This window comes from Saccopteryx bilineata, chromosome 10 (genome assembly GCF_036850765.1).
Source record: "Saccopteryx bilineata isolate mSacBil1 chromosome 10, mSacBil1_pri_phased_curated, whole genome shotgun sequence".
Taxonomy (NCBI): Eukaryota; Metazoa; Chordata; class Mammalia; order Chiroptera; family Emballonuridae; genus Saccopteryx; species Saccopteryx bilineata.
The window spans coordinates 27,963,426-27,983,363 of record NC_089499.1 but is presented as its reverse complement, the minus strand read 5'-3'; the positions used below and the strand labels follow the sequence as shown (position 1 = coordinate 27,983,363).

At 40.5% G+C, this 19,938-nt stretch overlaps 1 protein-coding gene across 3 annotated transcripts in view; it reads right to left on the bottom strand.

Annotated features, from left to right (window-relative positions):
- Nucleotides 1-19,938, bottom strand: part of ZNF385D (zinc finger protein 385D) — a 910,525-nt gene that overhangs the window by 325,700 nt on the left and 564,887 nt on the right. The window contains exon 1 of one of the 3 annotated variants that reach the window (XM_066244603.1): nucleotides 3,312-3,630. The exons of 1 other annotated variant lie outside the window; for it this stretch is intronic. In XM_066244603.1, coding sequence (XP_066100700.1) covers nucleotides 3,312-3,333 — 22 coding nt within the window. In that variant the 5' untranslated portion in view covers nucleotides 3,334-3,630. Of the gene's footprint in view, nucleotides 1-2,412; nucleotides 2,477-3,311; nucleotides 3,631-19,938 lie in introns of those variants that run through there. One more of the 3 variants, XM_066244602.1, reaches the window with a different exon arrangement.

Below are 19,938 nucleotides of genomic sequence, written 5' to 3'. Positions count from 1 at the left end.
GACTCACCACTCCAGCAGTGGAGAAATGTGTTGGGCCAGATGGAAAGGGGAAGATGATTCAGACACACAGTGCTTAAAGCTGGAGACAGTATATGGTTACAACCTTCTGCCAGGCTCCAAGAAATAACCGGGCTGCACTCAAGCAAAGAATCTCTCTTCATACCAGCACATGCCTCTTAACCAAACTGTAACCTGGTGGCCCCTGTCTGTGTACTGACAACCACCCACGGCCTCTGTTGCTTAATCTGAGAAGAAGTCTCCCAACTGCCTTTCTTTCATTTCTGGATAAATTTTTAATGGCTATTCATCCTTGGCACATGTAATTTTTAACTATGTAAAATATTTATGGGGGTGGAGAGGGTAACTTCATAAGCATTTATTACTCTCCCTTGCATTTACAGTAAATCCCAATCAGCTTGCTGACTGGGATTTTCCTTACTTCTTCTCCCAAGTGAACCTTATTTTTTAACTCTAAGTAATGAATGCAAGATCGATAGAATAAGTAACAAAAGTATCCAGGGTGACTGAACAGCGAACTCTTAAATCACTGCGCAGTAAGTGCGAACGAACAATTATTGAAAACACTGCAGCGAAATCTCAATAGGAGATGAGAGTGAGACTTAAGCCATTAAAAGAGTCCATTAGTCATGTTAAGTCTGAGACAGCATACTCAAACATGAGCTGTTCCTGAGAACTGGAAATATGACATCTTCCACCAACTTGCATACAAACAACTGACTTCAACGGAACAAGGGCAGGGTCCAACTGTCTAGTCCCTAAGGGTCAAGAGGCCAGCAGAGAAGCCAGACCAGCCTGTTTAGGCAGTGATTCTTCAGTTATATTTGGGGGGCGGGTATAACAACTGACAAACTAGATTATTTATGAGGGAAGTAAATATCCTGCCCAGAAATCTAATCACTCCACATTACAGCATCATTACGCTCTTCATCACCCCCTGCCCAGGACACAAATGAAAGAATTCTGACACTTCTCCCCCATCCCCACACATCACCAGAAAAGTCCCAAAATGCAGCCCGGCTTTCCCTTTGTCCCTGTTCTCCCTGACTTGATAAATCATTTGCAGTTCAAAAATGAAGGGAAAGTAATAAGCAAAGTAAAAGCATGGCTCTGAAAAATTACCTGAAATAGCTGAATTTTGGACATGCACGCATAAATATACACATAAACACACACACATATCTATACATATTAGCCCAGTCTCAGGGGTTTGCAAACATTAGAATGCTACCAAATCTTCACATGCCTGGCTTGTAATGCTCAATGCTTCTTGCCCTCACTCTTGCACCACGTGTTTGATTAGAGACAGGTGGGCTCTCCGTTCTGGGTGTCTAACAGCTTGAGCAAGGGGCTGCGCAGCCTACCCTGAAAGAACTGGCATTCCTGAATCCACACAAATTCCTCCGCGAATAGAAAAACATATCTCATGCCGGAATTATGGTAAGACTGAAGCATGCTCGTGACACAGAGGGCAACTTTAGCCTTGCCTTTAAAAGCTAATCGTTTCATCTGAAGTAGGACATCACATTTCAATTTGTACTATTAAAAACTTGCATTGCACAGTGAAACTAACTGCCCTGTGAATCACCCTGCTTTACAATGGCTGGACTAGCGTACAGTTAATAACCTGAGTTAGCCCAGCGAACATTTCTCCCATGGCCACATGACAATCCAGTACAGCACGGATGTCCCCTGATCAGTACTTTTAGACTATGCCACTACTCCCGTTAACACTACTCCCTCACTGCAGTCACATAAGGAATTGTTGCAAGAGGCTGAAAACTTTAAGTAAAATTACAATCTACTTTCTACCCCTCAAATATCATTACAAATGCCAAAATTTTATTTTGTCCAACAGATATATTATCTTTACAAGCTTTTCCATTTATCAAAAATACATTCATGATAAACAATAACCACTTGCTATTTTCATTAACTGCCCCCCAAAACAAGCTTACCGCCTCCATCCATAACCTCAGAAAAAGGGTATTGTTTCACTCTGAAGTCTGCTTACATTTGGTTATTAAATGAGGATTGTGTCTTCCAAATTAATTTTAATTATTTCAAGAGCTCTTTTCTAATATGACACAAATTTCAGAGAAATCAAAACCGCTGTCACAACGAAAGGCATTCAGCTTTTGCAACTTGTGTTCCTCTCATACTTTCACAAACGCTTCAGAGGCTCAAGAAAACAAAACAAAGCACACGGTACACACGGAAATAAACACCCAAGAAACTAATACTGTCCCAAATGCATTTATCTAAATATTTCTTTAATCTGAAAAAATGACTCTCCACTTCATATTTAAGCTAACCAAGAAATCACCCAAAGCCTTTGCCTCTTGGAATCCTTTCCTAGACCACCCCCCACCCTCTCCAGTTGCTCTCACAAACCTTTTAATATCAGATAGATGCCCTTAGATGATGACCCAGGGTGGAATTTACAGAAGGAAAGCATAACTTCAGGGAGCAGGAAAGGATATTCAGTCCTAATCCGTGGCTTCCTATTTAGTGAAGGGGCTATGCCTTCTCTCCTAGCAGTAAGTTGCAGCGTTACAGTGAACGTGTACAGCTCCCCGCCTGCTTACACTGTTCCACTGATAGCCCAGATCTACGCCTCAACACGCTTTCTGGAAATGCAGGCAGCTCAGCTGAAAACCTCAGGGAGGCTTCCACCGTAGCACCCAACTACGCTGCACAAAAATTGAACAGCTCCGAGACCTCTGAAGGTTTTAAATCATATGCATTTTGTGCTAGGCTGCTCTAGCTAGACGGAAAACTGGGATGGTATGGAGAAGCGTTCGCTGCTCAACCACCGCACGCCAAAGAATGTTTTTATCCCTTTCTGCCTCGGAATTACAGAAAATCCGAAATGTTTAAGGAAACACTGATATTGACTAAGCGTTCACAACATCGGTGGCATAGGAACTTTGTTTTACATTCCATTAAGTTAGCCCATGACTTCCCACGCGGCCCCATTTCTCCCTCTCCACCTCGCTAAAAAAGCCAACTTCATGCAGACAAATCAAGGCACAAAGTTTATCCACCCTCACCCCTGTCTCTTTTCCTTTTCCAACTTAAGCTCATCCACGACTAATAAATAGCCTCAGCTGGAGCACAAAGGAAGCTTTGAAGGCTGCACCAGCCTGGTCCTCCAGTTGCCAACTGGAGGTAGGTTTAATGTAATAGATTCTCGCGGTTTAAAGGTTGTTTTTTTGTTTTTTTAAAGGGCTTGTCTGCACCGACGAAGCGCTAGGCACCCTCAGAATCACATCATCAGAGTGAACACTCACCAAAATACATTATGTTTCTCATTAATCGGACAGCCGGAACCCCACCGCAGCGTCTTCAGCATCGGCTCGCACCCCAGGCTGCCACGCCGAGCAGAGCCGTTTCATGCTACATTCGGCGGAAGCGTCCCCGGCGTGGAGAGCAGCGAGCGCCGAGCGTGCGTCCGCCCGCCCGCCGCGGGATGCGCGCCTCGCAGGCTGCCTCTCCCGGGCTACGAGCCCTGGCGGCTGGAGCGTGCGCTCCGGCTGCCTGCTGCACTGCCCATCCTTACTGTAATCCGACTCCTCCTTGCGATGTCCTTGCCGCGCCTGTGACATCAGGACTGAGAGTACTACAAACAGACCCCCCCGCCCCAGCGCACCCCACCCCCGGTTCGCGGCGGCTCCAGGAGGTGCTCCGCTTGCCGGCCTGGACCAACCATGGCTCTCGGGAAGCTTTGACGAGCCCCGAGACCCGGAGTGGGCGGAGTGAGGGGCGCGGGAGGCTCTCTTAAAGAGAGAAGGGTCTCTGTATCCACCCAGGAGCACGCGGAGGATGTACACCGGGGTGCGGGAGGGGACATGGTGAAGGGGAGGTCTACCATTAACGTGTAATTAGACACACTTTTATCCCGCCCCTCCCGTGAATGGCATCATCCTCGCCAACAGTGAGCCTCCCTTACCAAGTTAAAAAGGCAAGTGCGAAGAGGAAAATGCTGTCTTGTGTGCCGGCGTTTTCTTTGCCATGGGCTTGAGGGTTTCCCGTTTGTGATGTCTATATCCACGAGGAATAAAAGACTCAAGGGACCATAGCTAGGGACTTAGAGGTTTTCACTTAGGAGTGGTCAGATCACAGAGAACCAGTACTGGATGAAGAGTTCTTTTTTGTTGTTGTTGAGTATTTCCTCAGAGCTGGGTTGATAGAGAAATGTAAACAAAAATAAATGCTAATAAAAGTCTCCTCCCACACACAAGATCACATTTGCTGATTCCCAGTAGTAGATGATGGAAAGGACGCTGAGGCTGAAATGATATCTCGACCCCTTAAAGGCAACCAAGATCGTGTCAAAATTGCAGTCTAATGGCCAGTATAATATAGACACACGCACACACACTCCCATTAAATTTGCGATGAACAGTCAAGAAAGGAGAGCTTAGAAAAGCCTCTGGCTCCTCCAATGGTCTAATGAATTGCAGTTCTTATCTTACATAGAAAAGGGATGTTAGAAAGAAATCCCTGAAAGCTTCCTGATTAATACTTAAATGCTCAGCATGGAAAATAAACCCACAGAGCAAGTTCATTTTCCTGAGGACTCCTCACTTTGCCGTCCAACTTATGTACTGGACTATTTAAACTTAAAAATGTTTTACAAAAATGTGTGAAATGAAGAACTAAAGATAAAGAACTGTAGCCTCTGAAAGGAAGCAATTGATATCCTTTTTAATGTGGGTGTTTTTTTAATATGGGTGTTAGCAAATATTTCTACATTTTGATATTAAAATATCCAAGGGTCTTCCCTTGCAGAATTCTGTATTTGTTTGGTGTATTTAACACATATTTTCGGAACTAGGGAGCTGACGCTGAAAATAATGACAGCTTGCTATATAATTTTGCAAAAAATAAAATAAATAAAAGCTTAACTGCCTATATCCTCTCTCTGAAAGGAACCCTATAACCAATATCCTCTCTCACAATGAATTACAAAGAGTTTGGCAAATAGACAATCATACACAGGAGTGGGCAAAAGTAGGTTTACAGTTGTAAGTACGTGAAACAGTTTATTCTTGTATTATTATTTACTGATTATTGTATTATTTTCCATACAAACTCTAAGTCTACTTTTGCCCACCTCTGTCTAAATCAGAAACATTACACTGAGTCTTAGAATAAATCTAGTGATGTCTTTTAGGAATAAGACTATTCAGGTAGAGCTATTTGGAGAAAGAAATTTTAAATAGTAAAGAATATTTACTTTTTTACTCCTCCTATAAAATTAGAAATGAAAATAATGTTACAGGAGAACACTAAAGAAAACACATAAGTGTTTTTCCTTTTGGACAGATGGAAATCATCCAAAAGCCCAGTTAATGGCCCTCCCCTCAGACAGAAGAACCACATGTGGTAAAGCTTATTCATGAAGCTCATCAGCTGCCTTGACAGCCGATATGGGCTAGGGGGCACTGCAGTTTAATGTTAGAATTTTTGGTCCTTTTGAGTTCCTGTAGTTGGAAGATGCAAGCATTGACAGTGGAGTTTAAAACAGGAGATTTGAGACACTAAAGGACTGTTTAATAATTAATAACACCCTTGCATTTGCATGGCATTTGCAGTTACAAGGTACATGCACTCATGTCATCTTTCTTACTTCCAAACTGAGATCTAGGAATGTGAATATGATCAGTGTCACACATGAACAACATGAGACTCAGAGATGTTAGCAACTTTTTCAATGATGTGGTCAATAACGAGCAGTCGTCTTACTATTTTTATGTTGAATTTATGTTCCAGTCCCCATCAGGTTTCTTTACTCAAAGAAATAAATTATTAAATTTCTATTTATAATGCCTCAGGTAAACATCTTCCTCAGTCAAATTATGTCACAGCATGCTCCAGGAGGGGAAATAATACATATAATTATTTTTCTTCTCTGCTCCCACATCCAGATATATATATATATATATATATATATATATATATATAGAGAGAGAGAGAGAGAGAGAGAGAGAGGAGAGAGAGAGAGAGAGAGATTCATGAATATACAGGCAAAAAGCATTTGGTAATATTAATAGAATATTCCAACCTCTGCCTGATCTATAGAGAGTTAGCCTAAAAGAGCCGCATACAGCCTCTAAAAGAGAAGGGAATCCAAGAGGCAACTAGTGTTATATCTAAACAATGGAATTCTGTTCAATCAAGAAAAGAAAGACTAGGCCCTGGCCATTTGGCTCAGTGGTAAAGCGTCAGCCCAGCATGTGGAAGTCCCTGGTTTGATTCCTGGCCAGGGCACACAGGAGAAGCACCCATCTGTTTCTCCACCCTTCCCCTTCTCCTTTCTCTCTTTCTCTCTCTTCCCCTCCCACAGCCAAGGCTACATTGGAGCCAAGTTTGCCTGGGCACTGAAAATGGCTCCATGGCCTCTGCCTCAGGTGCTAGAATGGCTCCAGTTGCAACAGAGCAATGCCCCAGATGGGCAGAGCATTGCCCCCTCGTAGGCATGTTGGGTGGATCTTGGTCGGGGCATGTGAGAGTCTGTCTCTCTACCTCCCTGCTTCTCACTTCAGAAAAATACAAGGAAAAAAAAAACAACAAAGAAAAAGAAAGACCAAGTATCTTTATTTAAAGGTGTGTGCCCCTCTTGCCTCCAGTTAAGGGTTATCTGGAATGCCAAGGCCTCAGAGATAAACACTGCTTATCTCTGGATGGAAAACAAATAATTTTAATTTTAATGTTATTCTCTTTATTATTTCACTTAAATGCATTTGTATATATTATATTGAAAGAGTGAAAAATGCAACTATTTTTATTTTGAAACAGAATAGGATCCAAAGGACGGCGCAGCTAGACACGAGGTTGTGGACCTGCCACCCGTGCCTGAGAGATGCTCCCATATGTCAACTCAAGGACAGCACCTGGCAGCTTCCAAGGAAGGACTAGCGCACACTCCTGACCTTTATCTGTCTCTGAAAAGGTTTGAGAAGCTGGGAGATGCTGAGGAGGAATTAGGTCATTGCTTGCCTGATAGAACTCTATTCTTCACTATTAAAATGAAGGATGCTATCAAAGCAGTTACATATTTGGGGCTAAAACTGTAATAAACATGAATTAAAATTCTAAGTGATAAGAAAAAACACGACGTTAACATGAGAATTTTCTCTCTGCTCCCAATTCCAGATAGCTGCCTCCTTGGATCCCTTATCTCCTTCAAGTCTTGCTCAAAGGTCTGTCCTGCTCTCTCTTTCACAGTCTGACTGCCTTGGTTTCTCCCCTGGCGTTTCCTCCCTCCTCCCTCCCCTTCGGATTCTCCACTGCAGTCACCACCATCTGACACACTACTGTACACATTATTTATTTTGGTCTCGCGTCTCTGGAATATAATCTCTATGAGGACAGAGTTTTGTTTGCTGTTCATTGTTGTAGCCACGGTTCTGGCACTTGTTGTTACTCAATAAATATTTGTGAAAGAATGAATGAACATTACCGAGTACAACCAGATAATGTATAAAAGATCATACTTTTCTGTGCACCAGCAGTCAACTCTTTGAGGTTGATGGTGTCTTATGCAAAGTGTTGACACAAATTGAATTTGTCTGTGCTTAGCAGCAGCTGTTCTCAGCTTCTATGCAATACAGATGCCAGGTGGGACTGCAGGCCACAGTTTGTGAGCTTGCTTGTCCTTTCAAATTCTCATAGCCTTATGCAGCAGTAATTTAGTGTTGAGTTAGCAGACCCCAGTTGTCTTACAATGCCTTCCTTGAGCCTCGGTTTAGTCCACTTTCATCTTTTACATTGCGGCAATAAAATTTTATCCAGTGTTCCTGACTCCAGGCTTGCTCAAGTTCAATTTATTCTACATATTGGATACATCATTCTCTTTTAAGAACAGAGATGATCAAGTCACTCAGTGCTCTTCATGTCTTTTTATTTCACCTACCAGGGATAGAAAGGTCAACAGGATCCCTGATTACTCTCCTTCACACTCTTCACTCCAATCCTACTGCATGACTACAGTTTCCCTAAAGACTGTTCTCCCTCTTACTTGCTCTCTTTGCCTGGACAGTTTCTATTCAACCTTGATTTTCTAGTCAATATTATTTCTCTGAGGCTACTTTCCTAACTTCGAGACTGAATGAGGTGCTGTTTCTATTTGTTTGTTTGTTTGTTTGTTTTTTTAATATAGCACACAAGACGATTTCTGATAAAGCACACAACACTAATTCCTACTCTGGCACTTAAACATAGTGCTAGACATAATGTATTTGTTTATCTCCCAAATAAAAGAGGATGCTCTTTTATCTCCATGACCTAATATAAATTGGTATTTAATGAATGAATCCTTTATTAACCTGTTCATTCATTCAATATTTATTGAATACATTTAGTATCTTTTGAATGCCTATTTAATACCATCCATTGTTCTAGGTGCTGGATAAAGAACACTGCAGAAAGTGCAGAGGGCAATGGAAAGACATGCCCGAGGGGTCCCAGGAAGAGCAACAAGACCAGCGTGCTAGAGCAGAGTAGGTACTGAAGAGTATATAGGAGTTAAAGTCAAATGGGTCACGTGGAGTCTAATTCGGTAGGCTTGTAAGTGATCATGTTAGAACTCTGACTGTCATTCTGACTTATACAGGATGCCTTTGAAGGAACATGATTTTGCATATTTTAATAGGTTCACTATGACTAATGTATGGAGAATGGATTAAATGGAAGAAGGACAGAGGAAAGGTGACCATCTAGGTAGCCTTTGTAATAATCTAGAGAAAAGTTGGTGATTTGGATCAAGGTAGGAGCTGTGGAGGCGGTAAAAAAAAATGGTTAGGACCTAGACTTATGTCAAAATGGATCAACAGAATTTCCTGATTGCTTGGATAGGTGATGTAAGAGTCAAAAGAGTAATGTATAAGGTCTACCAGAAAGTTCTGTCCATTTTTGGAATAAAACAAAATATAAATTTTTCTTACCGTTAATAAACTTTATTAAATAATATAATTGCATTATTATTAATGATTTCTTGCCAGCGTGAGGGCAATTTGTATATCCCATTTTTGAAAAATGTTTTATCTTTTGATGTGAAAAATTGAACCAGTGCTTGTTTGATATCTTCTTCATTTTTGAATTTTTTGCCCTTCAAAAAATTTTGTAAGGACAAAAACAAGTGATAGTCGGAGGGTGCTAAGTCCGGGCAATATGGTGGATGCGACAGACATGCTTCTGTAGCATTTCTTTCTTGTTGAAATTTGTAAAAATTACAGTGGCGTAAATGAACTTTATCAGTAGCCATGGGTACACTATGGCTTCACACATAAGACTAACGTGAATCAACTTTGTTTTAGTTAATTTGCTACGTCAGTATGTATACATTAAGTGATAAAAATAGAGAGGCACACATGCGCCAAATAAAGATCTGCTTACATGTCGAAACTTGTTGTGATAGAAACAGACAGAACTTTCTGGTAGACCTTATATTATTCAAGAATGGGGAATGAACAATGGAAAGGTGGAATTTTTACTGATATGGAGAAGACAGTGGAAGAACATGATGGTTGGGGACTAGTAGGTAGCCAATGTGGGGCATATTTAGTTTGAGATACCTATCACATGTTCAAGTGGGAAAGTACCATAGTTCATAGAGTTGACTAGGTGACTCTGAAGTTCATGGAAGAACGTTGGATATTATATTAAAGTTCTGAAGCCATTAATTTGTAGACGGTAATTAAATGCATCAGGTCAGATGATATCTCTTAGGGAATATAGATAGAAATGGACAAGCAGGAGGATTAACACTGAGCCCTGAACATGACAAGCAAGAGGCCAAGTATGTGAGTATTTGGTGATTGAATATTTGTTGAAAGCATAACAATTTGTTGAATAAATATTTATTGCCATATGAATGGCATTTTATGAAATGCTGTTTATTTTAAGCCTGACTTTGCCTCTGTCTGATATACCACCATCCACTGTAAAACAGTTTGAAAAGTGGAGAAATAAGTAATTTGTCTTATATGAGAACAAATGCCTAATTCAATTGATCTGTGTAGTGTTTTGATCAGAATTTTTCAGATTGTGTAGATACTGCTATAAACTCATAAATCATTTTTATTATCAGATTCACACTTGAAGCTTTCATTGAAATTAATGCCTAGAAACCGTAGTCTGAAAAAATTAATTGTCCACAAGAAAAGACATGCTAATACCTTGATAAAAATACAACCATATAAATAGTTTAATATTCTAAAATTCTATCTATCTAATTTTCTGTGATTTTACAGACATCCAATAAGTATCTTTTATCTGAGGTCCTGTCTATTCTGAAAATCAGTTAATAGGGGCTCTTTTAAAATATTTAATAACTGGCATTGAGAACCTGCTTATAATTCTTACCTTAGAGCTGGCTATGACCTAGACCTAGGTATGTTTTATTTATTTAAAGAATAATTATTGTATACTCAGTATTGCCAAGTGCTACTCTACTCCAGGTGCTCAAGGTACATCAGTGAAGTTACAAAAATCTTTGTCTACAAGGAGTTTACATTCTAGGTGTTTTCATGTTCCAACTTGTACTGTTGGATTTGGAACCTCTTCCACCTTTCTCTCATACAGAGGAAAGGACTTGAAACATACTTCATATTATTTATTCATGAGTTACAGTTTCTTTCTTCTTTTCCCTCAATAGGTGAACAGGAGGGCAGGAGCATGTCTATCATGCTTATAGTATATATAATGCCTCAAATAGTGGCTAAACAATAGGAAGTATGTAATAAATACTTGTTAAGTGAATAAGTATCACAAAAGTCTTCTACCTCTAGGTAATGCTCCATTCTGGTCCTACTGAGGATATAGTTATATTCTACCAAGAATGCCCTATTCTATTACTCTTTATTTGTCAAAACAGTTATATTTACCACCCCAAACTATCCATATATTGTTTTGTTTTCTTTTCTTTTTTCTCTTTTTTTTATGACAGAGACAGAGAGACAGAGAAAGGGACAGATAGGGACAGACAGAAAGGGTGAGAGATGAGAAGCATCAATTCTTCGTTGCAGCACTTTAGTTGTTCATTGATTGCTTTCTCATATATGCCTTGATTGAGGGGCTACAGCAGAGCTAGTGAGCTCTTGCTCAAGCCAGTGACCTTGGGCTTCAAGCCAGCATCCTTTGGGCTTCACGTCAGCGACCTTCGGGCTCAAGCCAGCGACCATGGGGGTCATGTCTATGATCCCACACTCAAACCAGTGATCCCACGCTCAAGCAGGGTGAGCCCACGCTTAAGATGGATGAGCCTGTGCTCAAGCTGACAACCTCAGGGTTTGAACCTGGGTCCTCTACATACCAGTCCAACACACTATCCACTGTGCCACCGCCTGGTCAGGCTATATTTTGTTTTCTAATAACGCTTCCCTGGGTTTATATATGACTCCTGTGTTTTCTTAAGGAGCTGCCAAACATTCTTTGTGTAACTATATTACAATATTTATCAGATTGCATTTCAATGACCTGTTCAGTTGTCAATATCCCCAAAGTGGAATGAAGTCCCATTGGAGTCTTGGAAAAAGTTATATAAATGTTAATTCCTTGAATGTTCTAACATATCCCAGAACATAGCAGAAATGAATGCCCAGGACCAAGGACATACTGGGTTAGTGACTAAAGCATGCCATTAATATCAGACACTGTCCATGATTTAGGAGGCAGAAAATTTTGCTGTGGTTGGAGACAAGAACCAGAATTACATAGACAAAGAGGAGACACCAAGAGTAAATCTCAGGATACAAAGAGAAACCCCAAAGCTCTGAGGAAAGGCCAGGCGGGAACCAGAGGGCTGATCAGTCAGTAGGCAAGAGACAGATAAAAATTTTGTGGGTAGAAGAGGTCAGGAGGCTGATATAGGAACCAAATAGGAAGGTCAAAATCAGGAAGTTTAGGCCAAGGGTCCCCAAACTACGGCCGCATGCGGCTTCCTGAGGCCATTTATCTGGCCCCCACCACACTTCCGGTAGGGGCACCTCTTTCGTCTGTGGTCAGTGAGAGGAGCACAGTATGCATCCTGTGCTCCTGGAGTACTGTATGTGGTGGCGCCACCAAGCATGGTGTTGTTCACACACAGTACTACTTCCAGTGATGCGGGACACACGCATCATGGCTCCGGAAGCACGTCATATCACTTGTTACGGCTAGCAGTGACAAATATGGAACCGGACATTGACCATCTCATTAGCCAAAAGCAGGCCCATAGTTTCCACTGAAATACTGGTCAGTTTGTTGATTTAAATTTACTTGTTCTTTATTTTAAATATTGCATTTGTTTCCGTTTTGTTTTTTTTAATTTAAAATAAGATATGTGCAGTATGCATAGGGATTTGTTCAGTTTTTTTTTATAGTCTGGCCCTCCAACAGTCTGAGGGACAGTGAACTGGCCCCCTGTGTAAAAAGTTTGGGGCCCCCTGGTTTAGGCCAAGAGTGATTCAGGGGAAGCTAATCAAACCCCTAGCTTCTCGTACAGGCGGCATTCATTAGTGCCCTTGCCGTCACTGAGAGTACTGATTTCCTTATAACCGGTAAGCATCATAAGCTTCCTTTCTGAAGCCTTTCAGAGTATCTCTCTGCTGTGCCTTGCTTTCTTTTCTTTCCCACAAAGCCCTTTAGGAAGTTGTTTATATTTTATCTGGTATTGTATAAGGTCAACTCTGGCCTGTTGGCAGTACCAGATCACCTAGTTTGGTGCCTCACTCATAAGAAATTAAATTGTTACTATCATGAACATCACTGGCAAAAAATATAAAAGGAGGAAGGTCTGGAAGAGAAGGGAGGAAGGGAAGGAAGGAGGAAAGGAGGAAGTGGAAGAGAGGAGAAGTAGATGCTACATAACAAGGCCCTGAACTCTAACATCTAAGCTCTCATTCTGCACCTCAAAGCATTTGTATCATATTAAAGAAGATGAAGCGCATTGCCAAATATATACATAAAAATAAAAATATATACATAAAAATAAAGGCAATATGAAGAAAATGACAAATTAATAATCTAGGAAATGTATATAAAGGTTTGGTAAAAAAAAAAAAAATTAAATCCTGATAGCTTTAGGCAAACCTGGAAAACTGCAGAAAAGAATTAGAATTTATGCTTGGTCTTTGAACACTTGACCAGATTGATAAAATGCAGTAAAAATTGCCAAACAACATAAAGCAAAGGTGGGATTGTTAATGACATGCCTGGAAGAGCAAAAAAAAAAAAAATGCGAGTAGTTAAGAGCAGTTTTTATAGATCTTCATACAAAGTAAAGTTGGAAAGCAAAATACAGAATCCATATTGGATGTGATCTCACATTCCAGGTTAAAGAATTTGAATTTTATTTGACAGATAACACAGGAAGTGTTTGCTGAATGAATAAAGAAATGAGCCTCAAAGTGCTTCCAAAGACAGAAATGTAATAAAACGGCTCCGAAGACACTTGGTGACACAATAACATGAGTTAATACACCTTGTATAACAGGTTGAAAGATCTTATACACTCCAGAGGTTTCCAATTTTTCTTAAAATAAGATTCAATTGTGGTTCCTGGGCAGCTATTTGAAAATCAGCCTTGTCCCCACCCAGCCTCACTACAAATGTGTTTGCAAACAAAATGAAAGAAAAAAAAGAAACATATTGAATTTCTTCTTATGCTTAAAAAAAATAAAAAGATCTTTCAAGATAAATTGAGTACAGTGCTAGTAAATATGGATGCTTTAGGTCACAGACATTCCATTTTTATATATACTGTGATAATAACTATATACAGTGAGCAGAGAAACAATGCTGTCCCAATGTTGCAAGAATTCACAAAGTAATTGAAAGTGTTTCCAAGTGTGCATAATTCTGTGCCTCCAGTCAAAAAAGGTAGATGGAAATTTGTTTGGCTTCCTCTGTCAAAATGTCTAAAACACATAAAGAAAATGTGTAAACGAAAAACAAAATATTACAGTTTCAAAATTCTTTTAATTATATTTCAATTTCAATCTTGGCTTTGCTCAAATATATTAATAATCCTAAGGGCTCATCTCTGATCTTTCTGGTGGGTAAAATGACCGAATGTGATTTTTACCCTTGACTCAAAGTGTCAGTTCTGGAAATCTATAGTATTTGTCACCATGAATACCATTTAACTGCAGCCGTACCCAAAGGAACTCGACACAGCCATACGTGAATACAACTGGATGAACTTAATTAATCTTGCTGTCACTTCCATGATGCTTTTCATTAGTTTTGCTGCTATCTGATCAACTGGCCTTCTCCATATTGGAAATGCTACCCACAGCTTCTTGTAAAAGCATTTTCAAAAGGTAAACAAAGACTCACCTCTGTCACAGGGAGCTTTTATGCAGATGGACATTATTACTGCAACTCCGACTCTGATATGGAGATAACCCTCACATTTCATATTTAGATTATTAAATCATAGAAAACATAAATATCTACTCTGTCCCCAACTGAGAATGTGCTTTAAAATCTATACACAGATTACATATTTAAAGTAAAAGGTCATATTTTTCTTTACATTCTTTTTCATGAATACTGATGCTTACTACACGACCAGGAGTTAGACTGAATAAATATAGAATTTAATTCATAAGAAATCCAGACTTTTTCACAGACCACTGGGAAATAGATTAGAAGAAAAACAGATTTAATTGATGGAACAAAGCAAGTGATAATTCAATGAAAGTATCAGCCTTCTTTGAGTCACATTTTTAAAATAATTGATTTAATATGTGTATATTTTAAGTATAATTGTATTTATATGCAATCTCTTTTGCACTATTTTTAAACGATAACCATAATTTAATTTACTTAAACTTGGAACGATTTTATAAAAAGTTACCACATTTTGATGACAGTTGACTCAAACGAAGGAAGGATTAGGGGTGCCAACCTCCCTACACAAATAAAAATTTATGTATCACTTTTGACTCCTTCAAAATTTAACTAATAATAGCTTACTGGTGACTGGCAACCTTACTGATAACATACTCAGTTAACACATCTTTTGTATATATATTATGTACTATATTTTTACAATAAAGTAAGTTAGAGAAAATGAAATGTTAGAACTCAAAAGAGAAAATACATTTAAAATATTTATTTTTAAAAATCCGTGCACAAGTGGACCTATACAGTTCAAACCAATGTTGAAGAGTCAACTGGATATGAAAGGTAATTCATACCTATGGGATAGCCACGGAGAACTAGGAAAGGAACTCACTGACAGCTCAACTTACATGGTGGGCTCTGATGGAGAAATATCAGAAAGTAATGTAGCCCCTTTTTTCATGTGCGGAAGTCAGCCTTCAAAATAGTCCCCGGGGATTCTTGCTTCCCAGTAGTTACACTTTTTTTTTTTTTTTTGTATTTTTCTGAAGCTGGAAACAGGGAGAGATAGTCAGACAGACTCCCGCATGCGCCCGACCGGGATCCACCCGGCACGCCCACCAGGGGGCGATGCTCTGCTCCTGGGGGGGTGGTCACTCTGTTGTGACCAGAGCCACTCCAGCGCCTGGGGCAGAGGCCAAGGAGCCATCCCCAGCGTCCTGGCCATCTTTTGCTCCAATGGAGCCTCGCTGCAGGAGGGGAAGAGAGAGACAGAGAGGAAGGAGAGGGGGAGGGGTGGAGAAGCAGACGGGCACCTCTCCTTTGTGCCCTGGCTGGAATTCGAACCCGGGACTTCTGCACGCCAGGCCGATGCTCTACCACTGAGCCAACCGGCCAGGGCCTAGTTACACTCTTATGTAGTCCCTTCCCAGTCTGAAGAGGCTGACCTGTGTAACCAACAGGATAATGTTAAAATGACCAAGTGTGACTTTTAAGATTAGGTCATAAAAGGCAAAGTAGCTTCTTTTCCTCTGTCTTAGATCACAGACTCTAGAAGAAAGCAGCCGCCGCCATGCTGTGAGGACACTCAAGAAACCCTATGAAGCAGTACCCGTGAAGAGGAGCCGAGACTGCCAATCAACATCCAGCATCACATTGTCGGGTATGTGAGTAAGCCACCCTGGAAGTGGATCCTTCAACTTGGGTCAAGCCTTCCGATATCTGTAGCCATGTTTAAATAAAAATCCTGGGAGAGGCCCTGGCCGGTTGGCTCAGTGGTAGAGCATCGGCCTGGCTGCAGAAGTCCCGGGTTCGATTCCCGGCCAGGGCACACAGGAGAAGCACCCATCTGCTTCTCCACCCCTCCCCCTCTCCTTCCTCTCTGTCTCTCTCTTCCCCTCCCGCAGCTGAGGCTCCACTGGAGCAAAGATGGCCCGGGCGCTGGGGATGGCTCCTTGGCCTCTGCCCCAGGCGCTAAAGTGGCTCTGGTTGCAACAGAGAGACGCCCAGGAGGGGCAGAGCATCGCCCCCTAGTGGGCAGAGCGTCGCCCCCTGGTGGGCGTGCCGGGTGGGTCCCGGTCGGGCGCATGTGGGAGTCTGACTGTCTCTCCCCGTTTCCGGCTTCAGAAAAATACAGAGAAAAAAAAAAAAATCCTGGGAGACCTCAAGTCAAAACCAGTCATCTGAGCAACTTCCAAATTCCTGATTCACAAATGTGTAAGATGATAAACAAATTTATTGTTGTTTTAAGCTTCTAAGTTTTGGGGTTGTTCTTTGTTTTGTTTTGTTTTTAAGCATCAATAGATAACTAATACACCATGGAACTTCACAGCCTAGTTGTAACAATCAGACAGCTCTGCAGTGTTAATTAACATGATCAAAATGTGATCTAGATCTTAGGTGAGATAGAAATAAAGCTTTGAGGGTGTCACATATCCTTGTGGGTCTTGGTTTCTTAATTAGTGAAATGGTCCTGTGGGGATGAATGTGGCCACCCCCGCAAAAACCTATAGAGGTTGGAAAAGTAACACAGTTGCCTAGGTTTTATAGAGAGTTTTGAGGGATTAAAGAGTGTATCAGCTATAAAGGGTGTATCTGTTAGTTTCAACTGATAGCATGTCATGAGGAAAGCAGACAGAGGCCTCCATATTTTTTCCCCTTAGGTTTTATTTTCTATGACAAAAACATTACCCATTTGATAAGAACTTTCATATAACTTCATTTTGAAGCTATGTGCTTTAAAATTATGATGGAAACTTTTCTTTTTTTTAACTTTTATGCATTTTTCAATATCTTCTTTAAGACTTTATTCAAGGATATATCTGTTATTGTATTCAGCAGCTCCAGCCCTTCTTCCCTTCCAATACTATCTCTACCCGTGTCTATCTCACTCTCAAACTTCTACCATTTGTCTACCAAGACATATTCCTCTCTTGATGGTCCAATCACATGGCACCTCCTCTAGGAGGCTTTTCTTAGTTGCCAGTCATAATTAGTGACTAGTTTTATTGTAACTCAAGAATTATTTATCCCTTATGTCCTACTAGGTATATCTCCCTTCCCCCCTCCCCCATTGATTTGAGAGGAAGTGTCAAGGAGTGGAAGACAGAAAGAGAGAGAGAAGCATCACCTCATTGTACCACTTAGTTGTTCAATTTAGTTGTGCACTCATTGGTTGTGGGTAGAGCGCAGAGCGCATTCCTAGCAGCTGTGGCTGATGCAATGTTGTGAGAATACTCCAGCTCCCAGAAGCCTCCTGGGTATACCCAGGAAGGAAGCTCACCCGCTATAAGGAAGTGACTTAGCGCCTACCACACAGCTTTCTGATCTTTTCAGCCATTGGCTATGAAGGACATGCTGTAATACTCTATAGGCTGAACCCATGTATATAAGCTAGCTTACTTCCTGAATAAAGTGGATCTGTGTCACTGAACCTGGTCCCCGGAGTCGGGTCTTTGCGTCTCCATTGTCCTCACCCCCTGCAGGACTTGTCCATAGTTGGTTGCTTCTCATATGTGCCCTGACCAGAGATTGAATCTGTGACCTCAGACCTCTGGAACGACAGTCTATCCTCTAAGCTGAACAACCAGGTTCTATACCTCCCTGTTTTTAATGTAAAAATTCATTAGGCAAAATTAATATGTTTTATTTTATTTCCCACAGTTAGAAACAAGGATCAGAATTACACAAGCAATGCCTGCCTGCGACGCACTGTCCTGGTCTGCCTAAAATGACAGAGTTGTTGCTCAGCTTCTGGGAGTGCTGTAGTCAGATAGTTTTCAACTGCCAGGACCTTTAGTTATTGTGTCAGCTACCAGAAGCTGCTTTGCCAATGCTCCTGGCCTTTGTGGTGGACCATATCAAATGATCAATGCAGGAGTAAAAGAACTGGGTCACTCAAGCTCCAGAGTATCCAACACTGTCTTTGGACCTGCAGCTCAACTTCTTCCTCTCCCTGCTCCAATTCCTCTTCTCCCTTTCATAGAGCTGACCCAGAGCACTCCCTGATAAATATCCTGTGTGCTAACCTTCATCGGAGTCTGTTTCTTGGAGAACCCCTCCTGTGGCCCTATGATTATATATATATATACTCAATAAATGCTTGGTGGTATAAACTTCAGTTCTTAGTATGATATTTACAGACAAATAAGACTAATTTCTTAAAGAAAAGAATATGGTTATTCCTCCAGAAGCCCTTGGAATTGCTGGTAAACTTAGAAAGAAAGCCAATCTATTCTCCAGGGACTTGTTGATTTTGGAATTAAAGAAAGGAAAGCCCAGAATTGAAATAAATGCCCTGGTTGGTGTACTCCATCTGAGTAATAGTGATGGCTCCCAGCTATCAGCCCTGCCAGGAGATACTCAATCATGATACTCTCTTCTTTTTCTCTTCAACAAAGGTAATCACTCATCATTTTATCTTTTCTAGAAGGTGTCATTACTTTGAAAAGACAGTAAAAGTCTCACAAGGGCTTCTATGTAATGGAAAGATTTCTCTTCACCTTCAAGAAGAAAAAAAAAAACTAAAGGAGAAAAAGAGCCTAATTAATTTGAGCATAAAGAAATAAATTAGCTTTGAGGAACTTCCATAATTTTCAAGTATATATAAAATTTCTTGGGAAATTTTTTGAAACTGAGTAAGTGATCATGTTCTTTAGTGCCTACACTATATAAAAAATATATTTTAAAATTACATTTGTTTGGTTACATAACAAAACCACTCTTTCTGGAGAAAAAAAACAAACAAATAAACAAACTTTGCTTTGGAACTATCTGTGATGCAGAGGTACGTGTGAACAGTCTACCCTAAATAAACTATCAACAGTAAGTTCTTCTTAACCTCTGACAACATGTTACCAACAACCGAGCACGGACTAAAACCAAGTGATTTATCACCTATTTTCAAATCAAGTCTCAATCTGGATGTCATTTATTTTTTCTCATTTTTTTTCTTCATTTAACAAATATTCACTGAGCACCTATTTGTCAAACACTTTTCTTGGGACTAGGGATATAAGAGTGATCAAGATAGATATTGTTCTTATTTTATGGAACTTACAGTGTTTCAGAGAATGGAGGATTGTAATGAAAGGTGAATCTATGAATCTATGGCTGCAATAATGTGTTGAGAAGCAAGGAAGAAAAAAGGTGGGCATTCAGGGAAGTTAGAAAAGAATTTTTTTGAGAATGTTACATTTAAGTTACAAGGTGGGTATAATTTGAAATTAGACAGATAAACATAAAGAAAGAGTATACCAGGCAGAGTTAACAGCATGGGCAAAGGCCCCCGAAAAAAGGAGTATGGGACAGCAGCTAAGAGATATTCAATAAGGAAATGCAGGAGAAAGTGGTACAGAATAAGGAAGGACTGGTAGTTTGGAGACATTCATGAACCTGTAACAAGGATGTGGAAAACCACACAAAGAGCTTAATCAAGAAAGTGATGGGCTGCATGGTTATAGATTCAAAAAGTATTAGACTAGCACTGGTTGGTTGGCTCAGTGGTAGAGCGTTGGCCCAACCGACGGGTTTGATTTCTGGACCAGGGCATACAGTAGAAGCACCCATTTGCTTCTCTACCTTTCC